Consider the following 24,044-nt stretch of genomic DNA (forward strand, 5'->3'; position numbering starts at 1 on the left):
CTGTTGGAAAAAAGTTTGGATGTTGCCACAAACATACCTACTTGTTAACAAAATTAAGGAAGTTTCCTTTAAAATTATTCATAAATACTATCCTGCCAACCACTATATGAAGAAGTTTAAGGAAAACATCAACTCAAATTGCTCCTTTTGTAATGACCACCCAGAAACAGTTGTGCATCTTTTTGGCATTGTATGCATGTAAGAAAACTGTGGCAAGACATCAGTAGGTTTATAATTGAACACATTTATGAAGATTTTACACTATTGTGGAGAGATGTACTGTTTGGATTCTTTACATACAATAGAAATAAGCGGAATCATTTTTATGTAATTAATTTCATTATTCTTTTGGCCAAATTTCATATACACAAATGTAAATTTACAAACAGAAAACCACATTTTCGTATCCTACAAAAAGAAATTGAACTGTATTTTAAGACGGTTAAATGCTCTACTAACAAAAAAGCTGTTAGAATTGTAAGTATATGCATGTCCCTTAAGGTCCTTGTGTAATTGTAATGTGAAATTGTACCCCCTAGCTCGATTGTCCATTGTTTGTAATCTATGTATGCTTGTGTTCCCTCATGTGCTTTATGTATTGATTTGTTGTTAATAACAAAAAAAAACAAAAAAAAAAAAAAAACAAGGAGTGCTTTCCGGTCGAAGATACATTGTGCTCAATGTGCTGACGGGATCATTTTTAAAACTTTCCTTCTGGGGACCAACTAGTGTTCTAGGGGCTGACTCTGGATCAGCATTCCAATTTATTGTCTACGCCAGACATTTGGGTGTGGAGCAAGCCGGAAGTGGGTTGAAAAGGAAAGAGCTGAACCAAGCGGGCAGGGCATAGTGATTTAGAGACAGGGGAGAGAACGGACAGCAAATCCCTTGTTAAGCCAATTTTGAATTCATTCATTCGTTTGATTGAGCTTAAATTATAACCGCGTGCAATTGAAAGAATTCGTCCCATTTTTCACAGCGGAAGCCAATGAATTAGGACTGTTAGCTTGCCACGTCTTGTAGAATAAAATAAAAAAATAAAAAAACATTTTTGCGTCTTCCTGGTAAATGATAGCAGGAGAAACTATTTAAAACATCTAACCGGATTAGGCTACTTTGAAAACACGAATTTTGGACGAAATTCGGTTAGACCAGTGTCAATCTTAAATGCGTTATTGAGTGTCCCTGCTGTTTGGAGGAAGAACGCATATTCCCACGCCACTACAATCAACGTTTGACCATTTGGCAGGGCGTTGCTGCTTTTTTTCTCCCGTTCTGAAGAACTCGTGCCGAAGTTATAAAACTTTTTTAAAGAAGGGGAAACAAACTAACTAGGACTAACCTACTCTCACAAACAAAATAAAATGTCTGGAAACAACAGTATCGACGCAGTTAAGCGAAAGATCAAAGTTTTACAGCAACAGGCAGATGAAGCCGAAGAGCGAGCTGAACTTCTTCAGAGACAGGTCGAGGTGGAGAAAACATCAAGAGAACAGGTAAAATGATATTTTAGAATCATCCATCGACATTACCATTTTTTAAATATATTTATTTGGAATTTTGACAATTTTAGATCGACGTGCGCAGATAGGCTACATTGTTTCTTTTTAAAAGTATACTACCACTTGGCCTGGGTTGTCATTCATGCAATTAACCTTTTAACGTTACACCCCCGCCCTACAAGGAGCCTATTAACATGGGACTTTTCGTAGCAGGTTAGGACAGTGGTACCCAACCGTTATCTGTTAATGTACCACCACCAACATTTTACTGTGCCGGAGAACACCTGAAGTATCATCTCATGCATTTTACCAGTATATTTATGGCATCATGAGTCGTAGACCAAGTCTTAGTACCGCTGGTTGGGAACTACAGGGTTAGGAGAGCATTTTCGCTAAACCTTTTCCTAACCTTAACCTAATTCTCCTAACCTGCTACGAACAAGTCATTTCCCGTCGTAGCTGTATCGAAGTGAGGTGTTTTTAGGTCATCTCCTATTGACACCTATCAAATGGGATGTGTATTGTTGAGTAACATTACAAAGGAATTGTTAGTGGAAGGCGTTGCGCAACATGGGTGGGGCTTTATGACCACATTTTTGAAATTGAAGTCATTGAGGGACTGGGGCTTAAAAGTAATTGTCCAGTGTTTGCGGACATGACCTGTAATTAATTACAATATGGGTTTAATAGTTTTGTTAATTATGTGTGTTAAAACAAATCTTTTCTGTGTTGGAATGGTGTGGGCCTATACACCATTCAAAATATGAACACAAGTAGACCACTAATTGGCCAGCTCATCCTCATCAGGGGGATGATATCCTCTGAACGTTTTTTTTTTTTTTTTAAACTTTTTGTTTGAGTTTGTTTCCTGATAGTTGTCTCCAATTTATACTTTGGCCCCATACGAGTATCTGAGTCAACAACATGATTTGGTTGTGAGTTAACAGAATATTAACTTTTAAAAGTTAGATTTTCACTGGACAGGTACTTTAAGCCAGATATACTGAGGGGGATTTGATAAATTCCCCGGATGAACGGGGTTAGTGTTGATTGTATTTGTTTTGGAACTGGGCTGCTTTCCAGACTTGAGCCAGGTGCCCAGTTTTGGCCGAAGGTCAAGTCTGCTCAAAACAAAAGCGGTGTAGGTTAAGCACGTGGAGTAATGAGTAGGATTCTGTTTTCATATGCAAAAGTGATTGCTTTGGATAAAAAGGCTTTTATCTGCCTTCCCAATGAAACTAGTTTTAAAATGCAATATATTTTGTGTTTCCCCAAGCAGAGAGGCACGCCACTGCTAAATCGTGGCCGCCCCATGAAGACACTTTACCAAAGAGTCAAGTCTACAAAACTTAGTGCACTCAGTCCATAACATATATTAGTTTTGGGGGACAAAACTGCATTTAAATCCAATATTTCATCAATGAGAGAATTAGCAGAATTTAATCTAGCTCCATCTTCTCCCCAGTGGTGTGAGATCTATCATCTGTTTCATACATTTCCTTGAATTCGCAAGAGGCTGAGACTCATAACTTTCCACAACTAAGTTACCTCATAGCCTTTCTCTAAAATTGATTAAATAAAACCTTTTCATCACTCTTCACACAATATTCAATTTTGATAAAGCAAAAACAGGTTTTTAGATTGTTAAAGAACAAATCACATTTACACAAGTAGTCATACCCTTTACTCAGTCCTTTATGCACCTTTTGTCAGCGATTTACAGCCTCAAGTCTTCTTGGGTATGACGTTACATGCTTGACGCACCTGTATTTAGGGAGTTTCTCCCATTATTCTCTGCAGATCCTCTCAAGCTCTTTCAAGTTGGATGGGGAGCGTCGCAACACAGATATTTTCAGGTCTCTCCAGAGATGTTAGATCGGGTTCAAGTCTGGCCTCTGGCTGGGCCACTCAAAGACATTCAGAGACTTGTCCCGAAGCCACTCCTGCTTTGTCTTCGCTGTGTGCTTAGGGTCGTTGTCCTATTGGAAGGTGAACCTTGCCCCAGTCTGAGGTCTTGAGCGCTCTGGAACAGTTAAAAAAAATCAAATATCTCTCTGTACTGGGTTCGAGTCCAGGTTCGGTCGCGGAGACCCGTGGGGTGGCGCACGATTGGCCCAGCATCGCCCGGGTTAGGGGAGGGTTTGGCCGGCAGGGATGTCCTTGTCCCATCGCGCACTAGGGACTCCTGTGGCGGGCTGGGCACAGTGCACGCTGACACTGTAGCCAGGTGTACGGTGTTTCCTCCGACACATTGGTGCGGCTGGCTTCCAGGTTAAGTGGGCATTGGGTCAAGAAGCCGGATGGACAGCTCTCGACCTTCACCTCTCTGAGTCCGTACGGGAGTTGCAGCGATGAGACAAGACTAACTACCAATTGGATACCACAAAATTAGGGAGGAAAAAAAGGGTAAAATAAATCTCTCTGTACTTTGCTCCATTCATCTTTCCCTCAAGCCTGACTAGTCTCCCAGTCCCTGCTGCTGAAAAACATCCCCACAGCATGATGCTGCTACCACCAAGCTTCACCGTAGGGATGGTGGCAGGTTTCCTCCAGACATGACACTTGGCATTCAGGCCAAAGCGATCAATCTTTGTTGGGAGTATTTGGGTGCCTTTTGGCAAACTCCAAGCTGGCTGTCATGTGCCTTTTACTGAGGAGTGGCTTCAAAAAGTGACGGTAAAGGACGTGTAGGATTCTGTGTTTTCACAAAAGTAATTTGATAAAGCTTTATCTGTCTCCCCAAGGAAAACTAGTTAAAGCTTCAAACATTTATTTTCTTGGAAACCTGGCCCAGCATAATAGAACTCCCTCACTGATAATGTGCAGCTGTAGCAACACTGGCTTGTGGTCATTGTAGTTAATTACCACATGTTCTGCTCTTAACTAATACAAATATTGACCTGTTACAAATTACATCTTACATCTTCCAACAGTTAATGCTTGATAGAGAAACGGTTTGTTGAGCTCACTTTGTATTCTGTAGCAGATTCTGCAGTGTTGTGTTACACTGAACATAACCAGTGTACTGGATGGATGCGTGTGAGAAAATCAAGGTGAATAAATGGTAATCTGACTGGACCATTGAGTCTAGCCTCCTACGTCGGTGGACAACGTGACATGTGATGCAATGTTAAGTGCTTTGAGCACTAGAAAAAGCACTATATAAATCATATCATGGCATATACAGTAAATCGTATGTTGAAAGAGGGGTTGAGGTCAATTCCATTTAAATTTGAGGCTAAATGTCAGTATACGTCCAACTCTTTCCCTTCTCCCCCTCCCTGATACAGGCTGAGGCTGAAGTTGCTTCCCTGAACAGGCGTATCCAGCTGGTTGAGGAGGAGTTGGACAGGGCCCAGGAGAGACTGGCGACCGCTCTGCAGAAACTGGAGGAGGCCGAGAAGGCTGCAGACGAAAGTGAGAGGTCAGTGGAACACAGCGCACGTGAACAGAAAGGGGAAAACACTGTAATTCTCCCAACACCACTGTTTTAAAGGGATACTCTGGGTTTCTGGCAATGAGGCCCTTTATCTTCTCCCCTAGGGTCAAATGAACTCATGGATACCATTTTTATGTCTGTCCAGTATGAAGGACATTAGAGGTAGTTTTGCGAGCCAATCCTAACTAGCATTACCCACAGACTTCCAGTCATCTGTTAGCATGCAACAACATCTATTTACTCTTGCCAGCAAGTATGAATTATAAACCAACCAGGGCTTTCTGTAAGGCAAGAATCTCGGATTGCAGCTCTATCATAGCTTGGTCAAATGTTGGAAATGGTGTAAGTGTCATCTACATAAAGTTGTATACACTTGTACATGTTTGAAATAGGACTAATATAAGCACCCACAAATAAGTTATCGAAGGCCCTATGCAGCAAAGGAAGCATGACTTTTTAACATGGGATCCCATGAAGTAAGACATTGGAAAAAGTGGGGACTTGGCCATAGTCACTGGTCTGAACCAGGGATGGGCAACTTTGATGGAGGTGGGGGCACAACAATTGGAGGAGCCACAGTGGCTCATGGGTCTGCAGGCCTACAGTACCAGTCAGTTTGGACACACCTACTCAAGGTATTTCTTTTATTTTTTTTCTTCATTGTAGAATAATAATGTAACACATGGAATCATGTAACCAAAGTTTTTTTTTTTTTAAATACATTTAATTAAATGTATTTTAGATTCTTCAAAGTAGCCACCGTTTGCCTCTCAACCAGCTTGATGAGGATTAGTCTTAAAGGAGTTTCTTCATATGCTGAGCACTTGTTGTCTGCTTTTCCTTCACACCAACTCATAAATCAATCAAATGTATTGATGAAGCCCTTTGTACATCAGCCGATGTCACAAAGCGCTACACAGAAACCCAGCCTAAAACCCCAAACAGCAAGCAATGCAGATGTAGAAGCACGGTGGCTAGTAAAAACTCCCTAATAAAGAAAGAAACCTAGAGAGGAACCAGGCTCTGAGGGGGGACCAGTCCTCTTCTGGCTATGCCAGATTGAGATTATAACAGTACATGGCCAAGATGTTCAAACGATCATAGATGACCAGCAGGGTCAAATAATAATAATTAGAATCATCACAGTGGTTGTAGACGGTGCAGCAGGTCAGCACCTCGGGAGTAAATGTCAGTTGACTTTTCATAGCCAATCATTCAGAGTTGGAGACAGCAGGTGTGGTCGAGAGAGAGAGTCGAAAACAGCAGATCCGGGACAAGGTAGCACATCAGTGTTCCATAGCCGCAGGCAGAACAGTTGAAACTGGAGCAGCAGCACGACCAGGTGGACTGGGGACAGCAAGGAGTCATCAGGCCAGGTAGTCCTGAGGCATGGTCCTAGGGCTCAGGTCCACAGAAAGGAGAGAATTAGAGAGAGCTTAATTAAATTCGCACAGGACACCGGATAAGACAGAAGAAATGTGTCTCCTACAGTGTCTCCCCCCCCCCCCCCCCCCCCGACATAAGCTATTGCAGCATAAATACTGGAGGCTAAGATAGGAGGAGTCGGGAGACACTAGTCCCTTCCGACGATACTTCCGGACAGTGCCAACCAGGCAGGATATAACCACACCCACTTTGCCAAAGCACAGCCCCCACACCGCTAGAGGGATATCTTCAACCACCAACTTACTACCCCGAGACAAGGTTGAGTATAGCCCAAGAAGATTCCCCACGGCTCAAACCCGAGGGGGGGGCACCAAAACCATCTCAATTGGGTTGAGGTCGGGTGATTGTGGAGGCCACGTCATCTGATGCACCACTCCATCACTCTCCTTAGTCAAATAGCCCTTTCACAGCCAGGAGGTGTTTTGGGTCGTCCTTTTGGGGGAAGAAAAAGAGTCCAACTAAGCGCAAACCAGATGGGATGGCGTATCGCTGCAGAATGCTGTTGGAGCCATACTGGTTAAGTGTGTCTTGAATTCTAAATAAATCCCTCACATTGTTACCAGGAAAGCACCTCCTACTCCATGTTTCACGGTGGGAACCACACATGCGTCGATCATCCGTTCACCTACTCTGCATCTCACAAAGACACCGCGGTTGGAACCAAAAATCTCCAATTTGGACTCCAGAGCAAAGGACAGATTTCCACCCGTCTAATGTCCATTACTAGTCTTTCTTGGTCCAAAAAAGTGGCTTCTTCTTATTGGTGTCCTTTAGCAGTTGTTTCTTTGCAGCAATCTGACCATGAAGGCCTGATTCACAGTCTCCTCTGAACAGTTGAGATGTCTGTTACTTGGACTCTGAAGCATTTATTTGGGCTGCAATTTCTGAGGCTGGTAACTCTAATGAACTTATCCTCTGCGGCAGAGGTAATTGTCTTCCTTTCCTGTGGCGGTCCTCATGAGACCCAGTTTCATAGTGCTTTTTGCGACTGCACTTGAAGAAACTTTCAAAAATCTTGACATTTTCCTTTTGTTTGAATTAATGGACTGTCGTTTCCCTTTTGTTTATTTGAGCTGTTTTTGCCATAAACTGGACTTAGTCTTTTACCAAATTGGGCTATCTTCTGTATATCACCCCTACCTTGTCACAACACAACTGATTGGCTCAAATGCATTAAGAAGTGAAGAAATGACACAAATAAACTTTTAATGAGGCACACCTGTTAATTGAAATGCGTTCCAGGTGACTACCTCATGAAGCTGGTTGAGAGAATGCCTAGATTGCAAAGCTGTCTATGCAAAGGGTGGCTACTTTGAAGAATCTCAAATACAAAATATATTTTGATTTGTTTAATACTGTTTTGGTTACTACATGATTCCATATGTTATTTCATAGTATTGATATCTTCACTTCTATTCTACAATGTAGAAAATAGTAAAAATAAAGAAAAACCCTTGAATGAGTAGGTGGATTAACTTTTGACTGGTCCTGTAAATGCAGGCTGCCAGTTGACCATCCCTGGTTTAAACCTAGTCAGTTTGTCGTTGTTGGACTGGAAGTGAAAGCACATGGGCGCAATGATGACAGACAAAAGGGGAACGCGTACACATCACAGGGGTATAAATCTTAAGGATCTGTTTAGAACTTCCCTTCAAATATGATGAGGGGATGTCCAGTGGGATGAGGGGATGTCCAGTGGGATGAGGGGATGTCCAGTGGGATGTTGGGATGGAGCTAGATGAAACTTGGCCAACATTCTGCTAAAAATGTTTAAGAGTGCAAGGGCGAATTGAGTTATTGCACACGTGCACTTCAGACTTTGCATTCCCTAATGAAAATATGCAAATACATGCTACATCAGGCCAATATGCTCGTTCTTGGCTCTTCCCACCTCTTTGCTTGTTCTGCCCATTGTGCTTCATTTGCTCCAATTGGAAACGATGCCGGTTGATACTTCTTGGGTTAGTTACCACTATCTTTGACGATTTGTGTTTGGTCTCGCTATCTTCTGTTAATTGATTGTCTTTCTCTGATGCACCCTTTGAGTTTCTCCCTCCATTGTGCTTCCCAGAGTGTGTGAAATGTAGTGTCACATGCTGCTGACAGTGCAATATTAAGTATTGTGTGTTTAGTTTGACAAATATCCAAAGTCTAATATCGAGTATTGGCGTATTACCACAGTGTTACATTTTTCGTATCCTAAGTTTCAATACCAAATGAATTCCGATATGATACATTACATCTAACATGTGCGCGTTTGTTCCAGGGGCATGAAGGTGATTGAGAACAGGGCCCTGAAGGATGAGGAGAAGATGGAGCTACAGGAGATCCAGCTGAAAGAGGCCAAGCACATTGCTGAGGAGGCTGACCGCAAGTACGAGGAGGTGAGCATATCTCTCTCACACACGCACACAATGCTTTAGTACTACCTCATATGCGTGCACACACGGACACAATGAGGTAACATCGAGACACTAGTGGATGAGGTCATCATCGCATACTTTTCTTCTCACGTGAGGCTGTAAGCTCACTAGTACAGGTTCTCCCTAGATGTACCCAATTTATATCCACAGTGGGCATCTTTACTCACACTTCACCTGTTCACCATCTGCGCACATCTTGTGAGCAGTTGTTTCCATCTGCCATCTTGTGCAACTGGCAGTAAATAATTGTGTGTGTGCGTCTACAGGTGGCTCGTAAGCTGCTGATCATCGAGGGGGATCACGAGCGCACAGAGGAGAGGGCAGAGCTTGCTGAGGCGTGAGTGGCCATGTGATTGAACTGCACAATAGTTACACACACACACACGCATACACAGAACTACATTAGTGGTACGTTACATCAATTATTCCACACAGCCGAATAGGGTTTTGTCAAATAATTTAGTTATACTGATGTTTTCCTCCAAATGAATGTAGAGATCTATTACACACAAAATACTGCATCAATTTGACATGTACAGCATTGTAGCTCTGTATTAAACATACTCTGGTCACACAACTACAGAACTACACGATGCAGAATGCAAACATACATCTTGATGTCTCATTTGGAATATATTTGAACAATTCCCGGTCTACATCACTATACCAGGCCAGAGTCATGTATTAGGGGTTCAAGCAGCAAATCTAGGCCACATCCTCTCATGCAGTGCTGTGCCAGTTGGTCACGCTATAACAAGCGATTGAAGATGAAAACGTTTAAAGTTCATGCCCCTCTATCATCTCAAACATGGCTGCTACTGACCAATGAACATTCAAGTGGTCTTGACCTGGCACATAAATGCATATAAATCAGACACATTCTTATTGTAACAACTTGATAGACATGTTCCAAACACTGTCGACTCAATGTGAGCACGTTTAAATCGACCACGCGGAGGCGCTATAACGGCACTTATTTATTCCTCTTGATCTGACTACCCTGATTACACTTGACCTGAGGAAATTTGGCACACTCAGGGATGAGTCTAGCTAACCTGTAGAGTATAGTTCTTTGGTTGCATGTTGGACAGGGAAAAACAAGCTCATTGGCTTATAGCGTCCATATTGTTTGAGCGAGAGCCTTGGAAAACCTAGCGTTTTAAATATGTATCCATTGATGCTATATACCAAGTTTGGTGCTGAGCGGTTCTGGAGAAGACCACATTAATACAAATGTTCAAAAATACATCATCCAAAGAATTTTGTGATCTGTTGAGTTCTGATATTTGGCAAGCGTGGTAAGGAGTACAGAAGTGGCAAATCCTATGGCGATCTGTCCAATTTGTTCTGATGGTGACATTGTGGGGCCGTAGTTTGAGCCCCGCTATGGCTGCTTGACGCTATATTTAAATACAAATACTGCTTGGAGTTTGCACTTTTGTGACTGTTCCATAGTATTGGACCAACAAAATCAAGCACAGCTCAAGTTTTTAAAAGTATTTGATACGGCTCTGCATTATAGCAGTCCCACTTCCGGTATCATCCCAAACTGGCCCCATCCTCACTGTTCCCATGGCCATGAGAATAAAATTGTGTGTTTGCATAACATTGGTTCTGCATCCTAATTAATAAATGCCCTCCTCCCCCATCTGTCCGTCTCTGCATGTTTCTGGGGGTCCGACCTAAATTCAACGCATGACCCACCCCCCACCCTCCATACGCCCCCTGCACCGCATGTGTGTGACTCCGCCCCCTCCCTGCACTAACAGCAAAGCCAGGGCCCTGGAGGAGGAGCTGAGGGGTTTCGACCAATCGCTGAAGTCCCTGCAGGCCTCTGAAGACCAGGTATTGTGTTTTTGTCGGAGTGAATTCATACCCCTCAATTTATTCCAAATTTTGTTTTCTTTGTCTCAATTCCAAAATGATTAAACTTTTTTTTCTCTTGCCTTACACACACTACCCCATAATGCAAAGTGAAAATGTGCTTTTAAAAATGAAATGCAATTAATTTACATAAGTATTCACAGCCCTGAGTCAATACATGTTAGAATCACCTTTGGTAGCGATTACGGAGTATTCGCACTCTTGGATTGTACGGACTATTCGCACTCTTGGATTGTACAATATTTGCACATTATTATAAATTCTTTAAACTCCGTCAAGTTGGTTGTTGATCATTGCTAGACACATTTTGAAGCCTTGCCATAGATTTTCAAGCAGATTTAGGTCATACCTGTAACTACGCCACTCAGGAACATGCACTTTCTTGGTAAGCAACTCCAGCCTTTTGATTTAGGTTGTCCTGCTCAAAGGTGAATTTCTCTCCCAGTGTCTTTTGGAAGGCAGACAGAACCAGGTTTTCTTTCTTCTAGTATTTTGCCTGTGCTTAGCTACATCTCCCGTACGGGCTCGGGAGAGACTAAGGTTGAAAGTCATGCGTCCTCCGATACACAACCCAACCAAGCCGCACTGCTTCTTAACACAGCGCCATCCAACCCGGAAGCCAGCCGCACCAATGTGTCGGAGGAAACACCATGCACCTGGCAACCTTGGTTAGCACGCATTGCGCCCGGCCCGCCACAGGAGTCGCTGGTGCGCGATGAGACAAGAATTTCCCTACCGGCCAAACCCTCCCTAACCCGGACGACACTAGGCCAATTGTGGGTCACTCCACGGACCTCCCGGTCACGGCCGGTTACGACAGAGCCTGGGCGCGAACCCAGAGTCTGGTGGCACAGCTGGCGCTGCAGTACAGCACCATTAACCACTGCGCCACCCGGGAGGCTGATGTTTCATTTATTTGAGGCTAAATTGATTTTATTGATTTATATTAAGTTAAAATAAGTGTTAATTCAGTATTGTTGTAATTGTCATTATTACACAAAAAAAATGTATAAAAACAAAATCGTCCGATTAATCGGTATCGGCTTTTTTGGTCCTCCAATAATTGGTATCGGCGTTGAAAAATCATAATCGGCCGACCTCTAATTGATACACCATCTAAAGTGTAATAACTTCACCATGCTTTAAGGTGTAGTCTGCTTTTTTTTAAACTCATCTTCCAATAGGTTCCCTTTTCAAGGCATTAGAAAACCTCCCTGGTCTTTGGTTGAATCTGTTTTGAAACTCACTGCTCAAATGAGGGACCTTTAAAGATGTGTGGGAAACAGATGAGGTAGTCATTCAAAAATCATGTTAAACACTATTGCACACAGCAAGTCCATGCAGCTTATGTGATGTGTTAAGCACATTTTTACTCCTCAAATGATTTAGGCTTGCCATAAACAAAGGGGTTTGAATACTTATTGACAAGACATTTCAGCTTTTCATTTTGTATTAATATGTACACATTTATACAAACATAATTCCACTTTGACATGGGCTATTGTGTGTAGGTAACACAACAAAATGTGAAAATCAAGGGGTGTGAATACTTTCTGAAGGCGGTGTATGTGGGTAAATGCCTATGTCTGTGTGTACTGAAAAGGAGGGGTGTGTGTGTGAATAGGGTGTCTGTCCACATGCTTTGGCGATAAAATTTAACTTACAAAGACAAATATGATTGTTCATGTTCTGAATCATTCAGTGGAGTATTTCTAACATGTCATTGACATTATATCCAATAAGTCAGATTTCGTAACCTAATGCAACTGATAATCGGTACAGAGCTCTGTTGACATAACGTGCAGGTTTATCAACATTTTAGGATTCTACATTTTGGTTGTCATCAGTTGTTTCCGCGGGTTGCAAAACTAGCATGACACGAGATGAATTAAATGTAAAAGGCTTTGAAAATAAAGCTCAGTGCTCCGTTGACATTTCAGAGACGCTTGTTTTTGAAAACAACAGGGAATTAGGAATGAATATAAAAAGCGTATACATGTCATGTCTCCTCTATATCCATCTTACCTTCCATCTTAACGGCACCTCAGTACCTCCAGGCTCTGATCAGGCCCTACACCCAAACAAGGGCACTCATCCACCTCTGGCCTGCCGCCTCCCTACCACTGAGGAAGTACATTTCAAAACTGAGCTGCGGCCCCCAATGGTGGAACAAACTTTTTGAAAACAATCAGGGAATTTTAAGGAATACCTAGGATAGGATAAAGTAATCCCTCTCAAAAAGATTTAGATGCACTACTGTTCCACTGGAGGTCATAAGGTGAATGCACCAATTTGTAAGTCGCTCTGGATAAGAGCGTCTGCTAAATGACTTAAATGTAAAATGTAAATGTTACCTCTACTGTTTTATGTCCTGCAGATTTGAGAAGAAAGATTAGTTTAAGAGGGAAAGTGAGCCTGTCAGGCAACCAGTAGCTTTAATTCATGCACAGAATCCAGCCTAGCTGACGCAATGCTGTTTTTCTTATTTATTTTTACCACTTTTTTAAAAACCTGGCCTCCATTGATTTGGTCACCCTAATTCTGGCCATAGACGTGAGGTTTGGGCCATTTGGTGTTTTTTTTTTAAAGAGGATTATATAACTTTTTTAAAAATCCATTTGTGAAAATCATGTGTTTTTTGATTGGACACCCCACTGTGTGTGGTGAGTGTGCCTACACTTCATGGTGTGTAAGAGAAATGCATGTATGAGCGTGTTCATGCTCAACTGTCTGCTTTAGTGTAATCTACCATTGGTCTAACATCAGGCTCGAGATTTATGGATGTAGGACCTATTTATTGTTAAAAGATCTCAAAAGGTGCACAAAGAAAGTCTCTCTCTCTGTGAGTGTGTGTGGAGGATGAGAAAGAAGTAATCAGAAGCATGACCTCAGGACCAACTGTTTGGATGACTCCCGGACCTGCAGACTCCAACCTTCTCTTTCCATATCTTTTCAGTATTTGCCTCGTCTCTCCTTGACTGGCGCTTGCCTCCCTTTCTCTTCCCTACTCTTTTCTCAACTTGTGTTTGCATGAGATCCAGTGTGCATGTTAAGGAAGTGGCATCCTACTGCTTTAAAATCGATGGGAGTTCCGGTTGTGTTTAATAGGATAGCTTCACCCAGTTTCTATGTCAACTCATCCAATAAGAAATGCTTGCTTTAGTTTTCTGTTGCAAAACATTTTGCTATGGTGTGCCCTACTGAAAATAACACAGAATTGACCCATGAGAACTTGAGCATGCACAACTCACTTTTTTTAATGTCCTTAAGGACATCTCCAGCCTAAAACATGCCATTCTAACGACAGTGAACATTACTCGTATAGCTTGTCTTTCGTTGAGGCTGTTGCTTAAACTGATTTCCTGTTGTGAGGTAGGCACACTATAATATGGAGATTTGGTAGTGTCAAGGGTCTGTAACTGCTGTGGTTAGCCTCATGTCTTTTCTCTGACATAAGGCACTCATTCTTCATGTTTCCTAATTATCTACTCCTCCCGAGACCATTTGTCATCTCTCACCATCAATTATCTTAAACTGTACTGCCAATGTTTTCACACTGCTACTCTTTCCTTCTTTTCACTGCTCCGCCCTCGTTGCCATCTCTCCTTGTCTTCTGATTCTCTTGAAACAAACTCAATGGCGACTTCTCCTCAAATCCAGTAAATGTGCTGAACTGGAGGAGGAGCTGAAAAACGTCACCAATAACCTTAAGTCCCTGGAGGCCCAGGCAGAGAAGGTAGCGTGTCCGTGTGTTGGTATTTTACCTGGTTGTGTAAACCTCGTTAATCTACCATGTACCTGTGGGCATGTTTTTGTCTGACTGTTTACATCTCTGAGGAAGCGATTTAGTAAGTATTGTGCGTTGACAATTTTTCTTTGCACGTGGTGGTGGGGGGAGGGTGCTGTGTGTGTGTACTTAGGGTTCGTACCTGTATCTGTGTGCAGCATGTGTATTTGAGTGCAGCTGCTGTATTCACCCTACACCAGAGGTTCTGTTCTGTATTGACTCTGCCTTGAACAACATTGCCTGTGTGTGTAGTTCATATCCTGATGCCTTGGGTTACTTGGTCAGTGTAGTTAATTTCCCTTTGGCATTTACCCCCATTCCAGTCTTGAATACCTCCTACCTCTCCCAGACATCCATTCTTGTCATCAATGCCCTTTACAGCCTATGTTTATAATTCCTAGAAAGGTCACACTTACATGATTAATTGAGCATTTAATCTCCATATTTCTGATTGGACCGAAGGCCTGCATGGACAAACACCCCCATACTAAGTTAAGGGTTTGGTCTAATATAACATAGAGAACGTTACTTTTAATGAATCGTTCCTTTACACCCACTTTGTAATTGTTATCCTCCAGTGACCCTGCAGTGGAATACAGATGAACACTTCCAGAGCTATGTTCAATAGGCACCAAAGAGGAGAGACTAACAGGACTCATTTTCTGTTGCAGAAACATTTGACGGTTTCCAATGCGTGACCTAATGACCACAACCCAGGTTTATAATTGTTGCCTCTGTATTCCTGCAAATGCATGTCCAGATCTGCTCCGAGCAGATGCATAGTAAACATACCTTCAAGTAAACTTTCTTCAGTGGAATAATGTTTAGATAAGTGGTATTCTACTTCCACCTTTTTATGGACAGTGGTGTTCTCGTGTTTCACCAGTGACTGATTTAGACCTGGGAAACCAATGGCCTTTCCTATGGGGCATAATGTTTAGAAGTTTGCCAAGTTAAATGTTTTGCGTAGTAATTTGAAGAATTCCGATCTACAGTTATTTTGTTTGGTACATTTCTATTTTCAACATCCTGAACGTTTTACACCTCGATACTCCATCAGATGTTTTTTTTTCTTCTTCTAGCCAATCAGTGATGATTGGGCAATTGAGACACTGCGTTCCAACCGTATTCAAGGCCCCACCCAGAATTGCAATCTCAGCAAGAATTCTGGTATCTCTAGAGCTGTAGACAGATGGATTAATTTAACCTCTGAAGGAGCCAAGTCACACATGCACTGTTGACTTCACTGGGATTGCCCTTGATATTGTTCTATTTGTTGAACTAATTTGGCATGCCTTATAATGGCATGTTTTTAGGAATCCTTATATTGCAGCATCAACGAACTGGTCTTTTACATGAGATTGAGTTCATGTCAGTTATTTTATGTTTTGGTGTTTGGGCGCTCTGCTTTGAACTGACAGTCCCCTCTTCTACTACAGTACTCCCAGAAGGAGGACAAGTATGAGGAAGAGATCAAGATCCTGACTGACAAGCTCAAAGAGGTAAGTGGATAACCTGTAGAACAGGGATCATCAAGTAGATTCAGACGTGAGCCTATTTATTATTTTATAAGAAAAATAAGCCGACGGTAAGGGGGCCAGAACATAATTACAAATAATTAGTACTTTGCAAGTTGAGCGCAAGAATCCCCAACAGATGTAATATTTGACTAAAACATGATAATTTCAAACCTTGCTTACATTTGTATAGGATCACATACAGTGAGCTCCAAGTATTGGGACCGTGACCGACAAAAATATCATCCCCGCCAAAATGCTAACCTTCCCTGTTATGCTAACCTCTCACCATTACAATGTCTTGGGATTATGATATTTGTGCATTCAACCTTCACTCATCATTATTCACAATTTTATTCAGGACCATCTGTAATCATTAGTGTGACACTCAAATTACACACTATATTTACCACAAAATCTAAAATGCATCAAAAACAAATGGCAAATGCTTTCAACAAGTTTTTAGACTCGCATGCTTGATGTAATCATTGCGTGCTAGGTATATGAGACGAACGTGAATTTGTCCCAATATTTCTTTATTCACAAAGTCAGGTTAGTTTGGTTTTAATTCCTTTCCTTGTAGTCTACAAGTTAACCTATTTAGTCTAGGTCATCAAGGTTTTAGTAGTTTCTAGATTGAATGCTTTGTTTTGACTTATTTTCTTAGGCTGAGACTCGTGCTGAGTTTGCTGAGAGGTCTGTGGCCAAGCTGGAAAAGACCATCGATGATCTGGAAGGTAGGCTGCAGACGCTTTGCCTTGACGGTGCATTGGGATATACAGGAGGGGTCCTGTTCTGGTTTAATCAGTCTATTTTAGCATATATTACTTTCCCTTTGGCAGCTTCCCTCACTCTCCTGTTTTCTCCCCTCCTGTTCTCCACTCTTTCTCTTTTTCCCTTCACTCTTTGGCCTCTCTGAACAGATGAGCTATATGCACAGAAACTCAAGTACAAGGCCATTAGTGAGGAGTTGGACCATGCCCTCAATGACATGACCTCCATGTAAATACGGGCTGACCGTGTGTGTGGTTGGCATGCAGGGCCTGTGGGGTTTGACTGAGAATCTAATATTCCACTGCACTGAAGTCAGGGGGCCAGGAAAAACACCTGACTCTCTATAACACGTCACCTAACAGCCATGTAATGTTCACTTTTCTAAGGAGTTGGCATATGTGACAAACTACATCATGCAAAAGCAAAGCTTGAGTCATGCAACAAAATCTGCCAACCAACACTATTTATACTAATGGGTTTTTGTGATTGGAAAACATATCTAAGTGTGATATGAGTGGTGTGACATTTAAAAGGTGGTTTGTGAAGTAATAGCTGAATTACTGAATGCTTGCAATATCAATTGCACTAAATGTCCACAAGAAAAGAGTCGGTGATACCCAATGGCTACTAATCATCACAATGTAATGATTCTCAGAATCTGTAGTCACGGTCTCTCAACCCCTCTGTTTTCAGATAAATGTCGGGAAGCTCACTTCCTCACTCCCCTGTTGTGGTTTCAAGAATTTCGTCTCAGTCCTCCTGATGAACATCCATTTCGGTGGCGTGGTTCTCTCTCCCCCTTCCTTCCTGTCCATCTTCACTCATTCCTTACGTGGTTGTTAAATCTGCCCCCTTTGTGCTTTTCTTTTCAGTCTTAGTCCTTTGCCCCACTTTCTCTCTCTCTCGGGCAACTATTTGTTTCTTTGGGTCACTGTGCTCAAGCCTGCACTCTTTGTATTTCTCTATCTTGCCTTGTCCCATGTTTCACCCTGTTCTCTACATGTGATTCTATATAAATGTTGAACAAAGGGAGGAGGAAAAACCTGTCTGCTGTCTCTAACAATGTTTTTTTTGGGGGGGGCTAGAGTGACATCACAAACACAATGGTTTCTGTTGCTCTTACCATGTTCATTGTTTTTCCACAAATAGTCATGGTAGAAATTGTACATTTTAATGAGCAGAGGGATTGGCAGTAGTGATGGTGCCTCCACAGTGGGGTTTAGGCTAGAAATAAGAACGCAACAGGGCAAAGCACAAGGTTTCATTAAACACGTGACAGTGGTATTTTTGCTAATTTACTCTTATCGAGAGCCGCTGCAACAAGTTCATTCAAACAAGATGTCACATAATTGATAGGGTTTGTTTACACATACAACTAGATGAGCCATAATGGTGCACGAGCAGTACAACAAACTGATTAGAAGTGCAGCTTACATGAAATATGAACATGCTTGAAAAATAAACTCATTCAAATTTCAATATGAAGATCCACCCCATCTACTGTCTGTTTGACAGCCTAACTTGGGTTTGGGCTCATTCTGTGTTGCATCTGATATCCTGCAGTTGCCCGTCTTGTACTTGCTCCGGGTTATCTTGGTGGAGTGGGTTTGCAAAATTCTATGATGTCACGCAATTTATAAACTGGTCAGGTAAGATGGAAAGATTTAGGTCGAGCACTGATTTAGTCCTGGCTTGCAGTCGGCGTTCCAATTCATCCCAACGGGGTTGAGGTCAGGGCTCTGTGCAGGCCAGTCAAGTTCTTCCACACAGATTTCAACAAACCATTGCTGTATGGACCTCGCTTTCTGCACGGGGACATATTTGTATTTATTATGGATTCCCATTAGCTACTGTCAGAGCAGCAGCTACTCTTCATTGGGTACAGCAAAATTAAGGCAGTTTATACAATTTTAAAAACATTACAATACATTCTCAGATTTCACAACACTCAGGCCCCATTGTCATGCTGAAACAGGAAAGGGCCTTCCCCAAACTGTTGTCACAAATTTGGAAGCACAGTATAGAATGTCATTGTATGCTGTAGCGTTAAGACTTCCCTTGACTGGAACTGAGGGGCCTAGCCCGACCCATGAAAAACAGCCCCACACAATTATTCTTCCTCTGACAAACTTTAGTTGGCTCTATGGATTCAGTCCGGTAACATTCTCCTGGCATCCGCCAAACCCAGATTTGTCCGTCGAACTGCCTGATAGTGAAGTGATTCCTCACTCCAGAGAATGTGTTTCTGCTACTCCAGAGTCCAATGGTGGCGAGCTTTATACCACTCCAGCCGAGGCTTGGCATTGCGTATGGTGATCTTAGGCTTGTGTGCATTTGCTCTGCCGTGGAAACCCATTTAATGAAGCTCATGACGAACAGTTCTTGTGCTGATTTTGCTTCCAGAAGGCAGTTTGGAACTCTTTAGTGAGTGTTGCAACTGAGGACAGACAATTGACACGCTTCAGCACTTGGTGTGCCTGTTCTGTGAGTTTGTGTGGCCTACCACTTTGCGGCTAAGCCGTGATGTTTCCTTTTTACAATAACAGCACTTACACCATACAAAGTGCCTGAAATAGTTTTTTTAGTGTCAAAATATTTATACCATTCACTCAGCTTCATAGTTTCATAGTATGATAATGTCAGAAACATGACCAATAGTAGTAGGCTACATCAACTATAGTGTGTAGAAGTGTGTAGCGGCCTGTATGGGGAAAAACACACATTTAAATGGAACTGTAGTCTACCTCGTTCATAATGGAGGTAGGTTGTAATCTATAGTATCAATGGGTTTTATAAACTTTTCACACATTCAAACCAGCTGATGAACAGAAAGGCAGTTGCAGATAGTGTTAGTTGTATTAACTTTTGAGGCAGCGGATAATGTAGAGTAGACTCTTCCCCGATATTCTGATTTGATAGGACAAAGTTGTCAATGGATATGCGTTTGCAGGGCAGAACAAAGTACAGACAGCTAGCCAACTACTGTTCAATTCTTGATTTAATGAACAAGGCTAATTGACTGCAGATGGTTGTAGAATTTTACTGAACTTTTTAAAATTTTTGATGGCATGAGAAATATGACTGTCCGTATAGGCTACTCGTATTGAACCCAAAGTCAATAGATTCCTGGCAGACGAGACGGTGTGCTTCTGATTCTGCTTCCACGCCCGCATCTGTTTACATCTCTGGTGTGGCAGGTAAAATGACTGCGCTCACGTCCTGTTCACGTCCTGTTCCCGTCCTCTTCATGGTGTAGCTCCTCTAAAACAACCCCTCCTGAAAAGAATCACATGAAATCGCACTTGTGCTTAATAGCCTACAGAGGTATGGAATGCAATAGTTGGAACGTATCGAACATGTCCTTTGTACAACAAAGGTGTAGCCTAAATACTTCGAGGGTGTTCATCGCAGATCAAGGAGGGGGCAGCAGCTACATAAAAATACATGTGCAGACATCTTTAGCCTAAAAAAAATCAGGTTTCCAGAAAATCCAGACCCGCAGCCACTCCGATTATAGAGATTTCAATTAGATTAGAAAAACTTGATTCAGATTTTAATATGACCACATTCCTGATTATGGTGATTAAAAAATATTATATATGTAGTAAATTCACTTCAACTTAAGGATGCAGTGGTTGAATATTCAGGGGAATATCTTTCTTACATGAGGAAAAACATGACAACTTTTCCCAGTGACTCTATCCTAGGCCGCGGTCAACTGGGCCAAATTGTGGCATGTTCAGATTGAAACTTTACGTAGAACAAACGGGCCTCTGACATGCAGAATAGGGGTCAGCTCTATTTAATACATTTCTTTCTGCAACGTTCCACAATTGCGTTAAAGGCCCAACACACCCTACTCAAACAGGGCGACAGAGTGTCGTTTACAGTCACTCCCAGAATTTGTGCTGCCATAAAAGTATGTACATATGCTCGGTCGCTGCGTTTGCCTGAAGTGTGTAGCGGCCTTTTGCTGAACGTGGTCCTATAGTGTCCATGTTGCTCAGGTATTCCCTCCCTCAGTGTACACATCCCTTTTTCCAGATGCATTTTACACTTCCTACACTGTGCTTTAGTGGGCTTCCAACGAGTGGTCACTCAAAGTATTCCTTTGGGCTGGGCAATTATGGCATATTAACTGGTGAGCTATATCTGGATTTTTAAATGTTTTCTGTAATTAAGCTTTGTACAATTTTTAAAGGTAAAAACGACTGCATTTGAAACCGTTAGCAATGATCTAATGAATTCAGGGCTTTAGATTATACCTAGGCTAAATATCAGCCTTCCACAACCATAAGACCCATTCATTTAATTATTTTATCAAAATACACTGCTCAAAAAAAATAAAGGGAACACTTAAACAACACAATGTAACTCCAAGTCAATCACACTTCTGTGAAATCAAACTGTCCACTTAGGAAGCAACACTGATTGACAATACATTTCGCATGCTGTTGTGCAAATGGAATAGACAACAGGTGGAAATTATAGGCAATTAGCAAGACACCCCCAATAAAGGAGTGGTTCTGCAGGTGGTGACCACAGACCACTTCTCAGTTCCTATGCTTCCTGGCTGATGTTTTGGTCAATTTGAATGCTGGCGGTGCTTTCACTCTAGTGGTAGCATGAGACTGAGTCTACAACCCACACAAGTGGCTCAGGTAGTGCAACTCATCCAGGATGGCACGTCAATGCGTAGTGTCCAGAGTATGGAGGCGCTACCAGGAGACAGGCCAGTACATCAGGAGATTTGGAGGAGGCCGTAGGAGGGCAACAACCCAGCAGCAGGACCGCTACCTCCGCCTTTGTGCAAGGAGGAGCACGAGGAGCACTGCCAGAGCCCTGTAAAATGGCCTCCAGCAGGCCACAAATGTGCATGTGTCTGCTCAAACGGTCAGAAACGGACTCCATGAGGGCCCGACGTCCACAGGTGGGGGTTGGCAAATTCGCCACTGGCGCCCTGTGCTCTTCACAGATGAAAGCAGGGTCACGCTGAGCACGTGATAGTCTGGAGACGCCGTGGAGAACGTTCTGCTGCCTGCAACGTCCTCCAGCAGGACGGGTTTGGCGGTGGGTCAGTCATGGTGTGGGGTGGCATTTCTTTGGGGGACCGCACAACCCTCGCCAGAGGTAGCCTCACTACCATTAGGTACCGAGATGAGATCCTTGTGAGACCATATGCTGGTGCGGTTGACCCTGGGTTCCTCCTAATGCAAGACAATGCTAGACCTCATGTGGCTGGAGTGTGTCAGCAGTTCCTGCAAGAGGAAGGCATTGATGCCATGGACTGGCCCGCCCGTTCCCCAGACCTGAATCCAATTGAGCACATCTGGAACATTATGTCTCGCTCCATCCACCAACGCCACGTTGCACCACCGACTGTCCAGGAGTTGGCGGATGCGTTAGTCCAGGTCTGGGAGGAGATCCCTCAGGAGACCATCCGCCACCTCATCAGGAGCATGCCCAGGTGTTGTAGGGAGGTCATACAGGCACATGGAGGCCACACACACACACACGACTGAGCCTCATTTGACTTGTTTTAAGGACATTACATCAAAGTTGGATCAGCTTGTAGATGATTTGTGATTTTTGTTGTCAGCACATTCAACTATGTAAAGAAAAAAGTATTTAATAAGAATATTTCATTTATTCAGATCTAATATGTGTTATTTTAGTGTTCCCTTTATTTTTTTGAGCAGTGTAGTTTAACCTGCTTTTTGGCAATAACTCTTTCTGGCTTTCTCGTCAGTCCTATGAAAATTCCCGTTTTGTTCATAATGCACATTCACTAATGATGACAACTAACTCCTTGTCGCATGTATTACAGAAAATGTAACGTGCCTCTATCTCTCAAGCACAAGCCCACGTGCTAGCTCCTTGTCAAGTTTAGCTAACTTGGATCTATTTGCTAGCTAACAAGGTAGAACAGTTGCATTGTGAACACACCCTTCTACCTCCAACTGTTTGAACAACGTGCTAGCCTGTCCACTATGTTCAGATGTTGAAATCAAGTGGCCTTTCTATATTTCTCAGCTCTGTAGTGCTAGGGCAAAAGAACGACACGTCATGGTCCACAGGACCGAGTTTGGGGAAACACTGCCCTAGTGGTTGACCTAGTAAGTCTGCCCTTTTGTGGCAATTTTTTCTTCATCTTTCCTCTACTCCATGCTCAGGTAATGTGACCTTTTCTGTACTCTGCATATTTTTATTATTAATTCTGTCTACTATGCTCCACTATTTTTCCTTCTTACATCCACTTGATTGTTTTACTGTCTACACTTTTTTTTTATTGCAGTGTTGCTCAATGCGTGTACCGGGGACCCACTAAATGCTGGGTTTTGGATATTTATACTGCTTTTACACAGGCAGCCCAATTATATATATTTATTTTCATGAATTGGTCTTATGACCGATCATAAGCTCAAACATATTTGATGTGTAAAGATCTGATGTGATTGGTCAAAAGACTAGTGAAAGAATTGGACTGTCTTTGTAAATGCAGCTTTTGTATATCTGCCTGGTTCATGAATACAAGTTAAGCCGCTGAATAGGGTTGCAAAGTTACTGGTCATTTACCAAAGTTACCGGACTCCAGTTTGGTAATTAACAGGTATTAACAGGTTGCTTGAATGTGGCTAGCATGACTGCCTATGGTAACTTTTTAGTAAGTTATACTTTTAAAGTGTGGATATACAAGTTTCTAGTGAATAGACCACAAGGTTCAAGAGAAAATAGCTAAATTAATGAAGAAAGCATCTAATCAACAATGGCATTATTTTAAATAACTCTGCAACTGTTCCAACGATAAAGTAATAATTTTAGATTGTGTGGCCTTATCACATAAAATAAGAGACCCAGAGATAATTAGTTACATGACCATCTGAAGTACTCAAAGACCACCTAGTTATCGTCTGATAAAATAACAATGGGAAAGTTGCCAACATTCTGGTAATTTACTGGGTAACTTCAAAAGTTTCCAGTAATACCTTCCTTTTGCAACCCTACCACTGAGGATTGCTCATTTTAGAAATGTTGAGTTATATTTTTAGAGGGTAACATTACCCAAACAGTCATTCATATTGGGCAAAATCATAATTGCAATAGGAAACCGTCGCGACGGTTAGAAAACAGGTTTAAGTAATTATTGGGGTTATAGTCCTTTGTCATAAACTGACAACGGCTGATTATGGCAGTGTTCTGTAGCCCTTAAAACAGAGCTCCATTAGTGGTACCTAGGGATTCTTGGCGTGTTACCCAGATAAATAATAAATG

The 24,044-nt window shown here is 42.3% G+C and overlaps 1 protein-coding gene across 9 annotated transcripts in view; it reads left to right on the forward strand.

The window, feature by feature from the left end:
• LOC115131505 (tropomyosin alpha-3 chain) overlaps window positions 1–24,044 on the forward strand; it is a 37,119-nt gene that overhangs the window by 11,295 nt on the left and 1,780 nt on the right. Inside the window, exons 1-9 of one of the 9 annotated variants that reach the window (XM_029663281.2) lie at window positions 845–1,496; window positions 4,793–4,926; window positions 8,654–8,771; window positions 9,077–9,147; window positions 10,580–10,655; window positions 15,921–15,983; window positions 16,666–16,735; window positions 16,922–17,000; window positions 17,466–17,818. In XM_029663281.2, the coding sequence (XP_029519141.1) occupies window positions 1,365–1,496; window positions 4,793–4,926; window positions 8,654–8,771; window positions 9,077–9,147; window positions 10,580–10,655; window positions 15,921–15,983; window positions 16,666–16,735; window positions 16,922–17,000; window positions 17,466–17,469 (747 nt within the window). In that variant the 5' untranslated portion in view covers window positions 845–1,364 and the 3' untranslated portion in view covers window positions 17,470–17,818. Of the gene's footprint in view, window positions 1–842; window positions 1,497–4,792; window positions 4,927–8,653; window positions 8,772–9,076; window positions 9,148–10,579; window positions 10,656–14,354; window positions 14,431–15,920; window positions 15,984–16,665; window positions 16,736–16,921; window positions 17,005–17,465; window positions 17,819–24,044 lie in introns of those variants that run through there. The other 8 variants (XM_029663279.2, XM_029663277.2, XM_029663275.2 and 5 more) reach the window with 8 other exon arrangements.

Source organism: Oncorhynchus nerka, linkage group LG7 (assembly GCF_034236695.1).
Source record: "Oncorhynchus nerka isolate Pitt River linkage group LG7, Oner_Uvic_2.0, whole genome shotgun sequence".
Classification (NCBI taxonomy): domain Eukaryota; kingdom Metazoa; phylum Chordata; class Actinopteri; order Salmoniformes; family Salmonidae; genus Oncorhynchus; species Oncorhynchus nerka.